The following is a 6790-nucleotide window of genomic DNA, read 5'->3' on the forward strand; positions in this document are numbered from 1 at the left end:
GTACTATTCTGACAGATTTTTTCCATGTACAGCTTAGTGCTGATAAACTTCAATTGGCTTGAATAAAACATCAGAAGTAATTGTGAACTCATAAATATCAACACAAGGTCTAAGGATTAGGAAAAAAACAACCAGTGGAAAATTATAAGAGAATCCCAAATGTCCAAAATTGTGAAAAATTACAGGTCAACACTGAATATTAATTGCATTTTCTGTATGTTGCTCCAGAGATTTGACAGGACATACAACTTGGATTGAAATACTTGGAAATATTTATTAGCACAATCAAAAATCATTAACTCACTACATTTTAATGTGGAACAAGGAGTTTTTCTCCTTCTCCTCTTATTTATTACAAACAGAGAACCTCTGAGGCATGAGAGAGGCATCCATACAGGAATGCAAGGAATCTTCCTAGCAAAGGAGGAAATCAAAAATTAAAACAGGGGAAGAGAGTTTGAGTAGTTGAGCAGTAAAGAAAGAAAGCTGGTGCCACTTTGAGCCTTTCTGTCCATCCTCCAAGGAAAGAGAACATTAGAAAATTTAGATGCAAATAAAAACATGCTTTTGATGCTTTTGATACAGATGGACTGCCATAACTCTCTGAATAAATTGTTCAGTTGCATTGCTGTGAAAGGATCTGGGGGAACTGGCTTGGCTGTTTCCTGTATCTTCAGACTAGAGAAGCCCTCCATCTCTGGGCAGGATGTGGGAGAACTTGCCTCAGTCACCACACAATGCTCCATGTGCTTTTATTATAACAGTTATATTATTATAACTATTATAAACAGCTGTTTATAACAGTTCCTGTTGCATGCTAAAAAAGAAAGTGCTGCTTGCTATTTTGCACAAGTTTTTCTGTTTCTCTTATGAGTAATATTTAGGGAAAAGATACAGTAAGAATAGTAGGAATTATGCACATTTCAGATAGTTCTAACTATTTTATCATCTCAAACACCAAAGTCCAACCCTCTTGGAAATGCAGATGGATTCACAGTCAGCAGGTTCTGCATGGAAGAAGCAGCTGCCTGGTACAGAAGAGCTAATCCAGATTTCAGACCATATTTCATTTTAACAGATTATTTCAACATTGGTTTACCTTAAACACATTTGCTAGCCACCTGCCAGCACACATATTTGCACAATTTTTAAAAAATGTTGATCCTTTTCAGGAGACTTGCCACTACTTATTCCTTGGAGAGAAGGGCAGATAGCAGGCTGTGATCCCTGAAGGATAAAATCCAAGCCCTGTGCAGGTCATTAAAGATTTCATCATTGGCCTCAGCTATGTCAAGATGACATGAAACCTGCTCAAAGATAAACAGACCAGAGACAAAAGGAAGAAGCTGTAAAACACATGCCCAATCAGTCTGATTAATTCACAAACTTATTATTTTTGGAACCTTTTTGTGAAATATTCTTACCATTCTTATTAAACTTACTTATTCTGGGAAAATTCCCCTAATAATACATAACTAAATAATTGTACCATAGTCTCTGAGATCTAGATATCTTAATTAGCTATTTTTATTTTTTTTTTCACTAAATTCTATGCATTTCCTATTGTTTAATGAAACTTTTTGACACATCATGAATTTTTTTAAATATTTTTTCCTTCTGCCTTGTGGATTTGAAAGCTAAATCAAATTAACTGTATTATCTTGAGCAACACAATATCAGCATATTTCTGAGCAAATTAAAGCAGGACTTTCAAAAACAGCCAAGAGAGAAAATGTTTGGGTCTTTTTTTGCTGAGACTTTAACTTCTAAATCATGTGACTTTTCTGACTTGAGAAGAAAGAAACCAGGCACTTTGTTTTCTTACACAGCAGTAGGTTTCCTGATAGTGTGACTTCCTCATTGTGAAATGCAAAACAAAGAGAGTTGAGACAACACAAAGGCTGTTGTCTCTCACAAAGAGATCAAAAATTTTCCATTTTTGATCCCAGTTTAATCATTTCTAGGGAATGAAAATATCTGTATTCATTAAAGGTATGTTGTTAGGCTGAGTCTGTTCTTTGGTAGTTTATTCAGATTCAGTCTCTCTACTAAACACCCTGTCTTGAGGGATTTCCAGACTCACAAACCATGAAATAAATTTTAACTTTTAACCCATGAAATAAATTTTAACTAGCCACTGGTGATTGCTTAGTGATATGGAAACACTTCTGTTCTTTGGGCATCTCTGTTCTTGCTCCAGTAGAGGGTAAAGTGAGCCAGTTAGGGTGTTTGCATAAATGCTAAATTACTCTCCCAGGCCTTCAGGCACTTTCCACTCTCTGCTAACAGCAGCCACCCAAACACACAATTTATACACACTTCTTTATACAACCCTCTTGCAGTATCATGTTCCATGCTGGTCCCTCTGTCTAAGTGAGGGCCAACCTTGTAGCTTGTTGGATATATGAAAAAATGGGGCTGTGTTGTGAGAGCCAGCAGTGTCTTCCCATATCCCAAACCACTCTTAAAACCAGTCAAATTAAGCTAAATTAAAGATAAAGAGCTCCTTTACAATATCTAAGAATGTACATGACAGTGGCACGGCTAATAGAAGAGGGTGAAAACAAAACCACACATATGGCAAAGAGCTGCACTTCTCTGGGTGGCGCAGCTGGAGGTCCGTGGACCCCACGGTCATTGAGATCATGATCCAGCTCATTCCTCAGCATCCAGCAGTATCTCTAGGTAATATCCAGAGGTAGCACAAGGCTGAGGAGAATTCCTCCATCCTTTCATACTCCAAAGTCATGTTATCAGATGGAATTTTCCTCATCACGCCCACCTCTCTCCTCAGTGACATCCATACCTCCATTGGGATGGCGTAGGAGCCTCACTTACGGCAGACTCCTGGCAGATCCCCTGCTTTAAACCCACTCCTTTGTGCTTTTCCCAGCACAACCCTTCCCCTCCCGTCAGGCGGGTCACGGTGCCAGCCTTGGTCCCAGTCCCAAGGTTAAACTTCAGTGCTTTGAACCTTTCTCCGTAAGGCCGCTCCTGCCTGGGGGCGTACCTGGGCGCTAGACACGCTCCCCCGCGCCCCGGCTGGATGCGGATCGCTGCTCCGCGTCTCCCGCCAGCACCGAGGCCCTTTTCCCTCTCTGCCCTCAGCGCTGCACGAACTGACCCCAACCCGCCCCGCGCTCTGCGGCCAGGGCGGCGCCACGGCCCTTGCACGGCGCCCGCGCAGGGCGAGCCCCGCGCTGAGGGCACTGTCGGGCTCGGTTCTCGGGGTCCCGCGGCAGCCGGTGCCGGGGGTCCCTGAGGGTCGGCGGTGCCGGGGGTCCCTGAGGGCCGGCGGTGCCGGGGGTCCCCGAGGGCCGGTCCCGCCGCCCAGGGAGAGCCGCCGGGCTCTCGCCCTGCAGCGCCGCCCAGCCCCGCCAGGGGGCGCCGCGCGCGGAGGACGGAGGAGGGAGGGCGAGTCACGAGACGGCCGCAGCTGTTGCTGGCACTCCCGGGCAGCATTCCGGGGAGGGGCGCGGCCATTGGCTGAGGGCGAGCACCGCGGGCGCTCCTATTGGCGGTGGAGGGGAAGGAGGGGCGAGGACGTCTTTAAATGCGGCGGCTGAAGCTCAGGCTCTCACTCTCCGAGCCGGGGAAGCAGCGGTAGCGAACCGGGACCGCCAGCAGCCGAACGCCGCCGGGACATGCTCGCAGCCTGACTGACCGCAGGTGGCCGCCGCGCCCGGGACACGAATGAAGAAACAGCTGCTCCTCCTGTTCACACACCGGGGACTCGTCAGCCGAGGGGGCCGCAGGGGGAAGCGTCGCCGAAAATGGCCTCGTTCAGCATCCGCGCCGCGCGTCCCGAGGACTGTCCCGAGCTGCTGCGACTGATCAAGGTGCGGGCGGGATGCGGGGGGGCAGCGCTGCCCGGGGCCACAGCAAAACAAAACAAGCTGTTGCGCAAGGGACGGGGGTGGGGAGAAGCCGCTCAACATCCTCCTTCTCTTCCAGGAACTGGCGAAATATGAGGACATGGAGGACCAGGTGGTGCTAACTGAGAAAGGTAGGGAGCGTGCAGGAGCTCACCCGGCTGGCGGCCGAGTGACAGTGCCTATGGCTCAGGTGCGCGTGTATTCTGCTTTTCTAGAGCTGCTTGAGGATGGTTTTGGCGAGCACCCTTTCTACCACTGTCTGGTTGCAGAAGTGCCTAAAGACCAGTGGTCGTCTGAAGGTGAGGCTTCCTGATACTTATTTTTGGACGCTAAATACACAGAAGCATCATTTGCTTAATATTAATGATTGTAGATGAGGTTCCACCAGTGGACTGGGGTAGGAGGACTAGGTTAACTGATAAAATTCAATAATGTATAGTGATACTCTGCTGAAGTGGTTGCTAATCCTGGAAGCATGGGAGATCAGGTATAACATAATGTGCTTGACTCCAATTATTAAATGGCTTTTCTTGTTTGACCCTGACTTACCTTTATGTAATTCTGTTAAATCACATTTTTTTCTTTAATTTGTCCCCAATCTTCAGGTTACAGTCTCTAGCTTCGCCATGTACATGGCCCTTCTGTGTACATGGATGGGCGGGGAGGTAACTAAAAGATCCGTTACACAATAAAGTAGATGATCATAATATGAGGTAAGGCCTACAGGGACAAGTGCTACTCCCAAACCTTTACCAAAGACACAGTAGATGGCAGAAACCTGTTTGCACGCTTCTCTTAGAGTATGTGCAGAGTGTTTTGGCAATCTAGTTATAATACTCAGGGTTTATGTTCAAGTGAGCTCTTGTTGGAAGAGTTGGTTTCTCTTCTCTCTTGAGCCCCACAGGGTTACAATTGAAGCTGCAACTTTACTTATCTTGACTTCCTGGTGCTGAAGGCAAAGAAAACAGCGTGATGCTCAGTGGAAGCATAAGTGGAAGTGCTTGGAATTCTGCTGTGAAGGTGGCCTGTAAATAGGCCTTCTGGTACAGTAGTTACTGAGGAATATACATGGAAGGATCAGGGTTTGACAGATTATTCCTAAGGGAGCAGAGCTGGGGCAATCATCTAGATTGTGAGCTGCTGTGTAAAGTACTTCCAGACTGGAAGTGAATCAGTAGGGTGTGCATTATTTTGTACAAAAAGGCCATGTTTGTACTTACTGTGACAGTGCTTTTGAGGATTTCAGGGTATGAACAGAGCAATCTTTTTATTAGGCTGATAACAGTTTGTCAGAACTTGTGTTCACAATTGTGTGCTTCTTTGCAAACTTCATTTTTAATTGTAACCTAGTAACAAATGTCTGCATGTCTCAGAATCTGTATGTTTAAACATGCATGTAAAACTTAGTATTTTTACTTTGTAAATTCTGTCTGGCTGAAGTTACACCCTTTGTTTCAGAAACATGCGTTGTGGGCTTTGCCATGTATTACTTCACTTATGATCCATGGATTGGAAAACTGCTGTACCTTGAAGATTTTTATGTGATGGCTGAGTACAGAGGTACCTACTGCAGAATTAGATGAGTTACTACCCATAGAGCTTCTGTAGATTTAAAACTTAAGCTTCTTGTTTTTTGTTTTTTTTTTAGGACTTGGTATTGGGTCAGAAATTCTGAAGAACTTGAGTCAGGTATGTCTAAAAGCTAAGTCTAAACAGAATTAAAGGAGGTGGCAGGACTCTAGACAGCTTAAAACATTGCCTAGAGTCTGGTAAACTGTGAGGAATGCTTCAGTGGTTGCTGGCATGAACTCAGTGACTTGTGGTGGTGTGGAGTTGCTGAGTAACGTGGCGGGTTGTCCCTGGGCACTGTGACAGTGTGGCATTGGTTTGCAGGTGGCTGTGAAGTGCCGCTGCAGCAGCATGCACTTCCTGGTGGCCGAGTGGAATGAGCCCTCCATCAGGTTCTACAAGAGAAGGGGCGCCTCGGATCTGTCCACCGAGGAGGGCTGGAGGCTCTTCAAGATTGACAAGAAGTATCTCTTGAAGATGGCAGCAGAAGAGTGAGAGATTATTCATTCCAGCAAATAAATGTTTTCTGCGAATATATGTGCTCTCTAAATAAACTTCTTGCTTTCTGTGTATGTACAGTTTGTAGTGGAATAAAGTAGTGTGGATGCTAATAATGACAGTGCAGGTGTGGTTATAGAGCAATGGGACTGTGATCTGGAGCTGAGGCATCTGTGAAGTTCAGTATCTGCTTGTGTGCATCCTTTACCAGTGTGGCCTTGTAATCCCTGTATATGGAGACTTCATTCTTGTAAGTGTCATTCAAATGTGTACAATGTACACACTGGTAGGGTTTGTTTTAATTATTGCCTTTTATAAAAATAAAATAGTGTTTTCACTTCATGGCAGTAGTTTTGACTTCAATTCTCATATAAAGTTTTCCATCAAAAAACACGCAGGTTAACAAAAGACTGGATTGGTGTCAGCCTTCTCACAAGTTAAATGGTTTACCATGGTCCCAGTGGGATAAAAGGGCACCTGTGTGCCTGTAGCACCTGACTGTTTGAAAGGGTTTGAGATCAACCCCTGGTGGTGCAGGGCATCCTGCCTTGTGACCTGTATTTTTAGGTACAGTTAGAGTCCCTAAATGGGGTTGCTGCTCTCTGGGCATCTGACTCAGAAAGTCCAGAGCTTGGGACTACCTTCCTTGGGACTTACCTGCAGAGCCCCTCAGCTGGAAGGGCGTAGCCTTGAAGGGAAAGATCCATCCTTGTGTGGTTTCAAGACCTGAGTAACCAAAAATTGGTTCTGTCTGGTCAGGTGAAATGAAAGTATATTTACAGCTCAGTTATGTGATTCCTAAACCATCAAACTCAAATGCTTCAGGTGGAATGTGTTTCTGATCATGA

General features: G+C 45.3%; 1 protein-coding gene across 1 annotated transcript; it reads left to right on the top strand.

Annotated features, from left to right (window-relative positions):
* The first annotated feature begins 3571 nt into the window (after nt 1–3571).
* On the top strand, nt 3572–6284 carry SAT1 (spermidine/spermine N1-acetyltransferase 1). Its single transcript, XM_059465984.1, has 6 exons — nt 3572–3839; nt 3955–4006; nt 4091–4174; nt 5334–5435; nt 5524–5564; nt 5769–6284. The coding sequence occupies exons 1-6, from the start codon at nt 3774–3776 to the stop codon at nt 5937–5939; spliced, it is 516 nt and encodes a 171-aa protein (XP_059321967.1). The 5' UTR covers nt 3572–3773; the 3' UTR covers nt 5940–6284.
* Nucleotides 6285–6790: the final 506 nt, after the last annotated feature.

Source organism: Ammospiza nelsoni, chromosome 2 (assembly GCF_027579445.1).
Source record: "Ammospiza nelsoni isolate bAmmNel1 chromosome 2, bAmmNel1.pri, whole genome shotgun sequence".
NCBI lineage: Eukaryota > Metazoa > Chordata > Aves > Passeriformes > Passerellidae > Ammospiza > Ammospiza nelsoni.

Coding starts and splice junctions, on each gene's coding strand:
- SAT1 (XM_059465984.1), top strand. CDS start 3,774: ATGGCCTCGTTCAGCATCCGCGCCGCGCGTCCCGAGGACTGTCCCGAG. Junction 4,175..5,333: donor AGACCAGTGGTCGTCTGAAG/GTGAGGCTTCCT, acceptor CCTTTGTTTCAG/AAACATGCGTTGTGGGCTTT. Junction 5,565..5,768: donor TTCTGAAGAACTTGAGTCAG/GTATGTCTAAAA, acceptor ATTGGTTTGCAG/GTGGCTGTGAAGTGCCGCTG.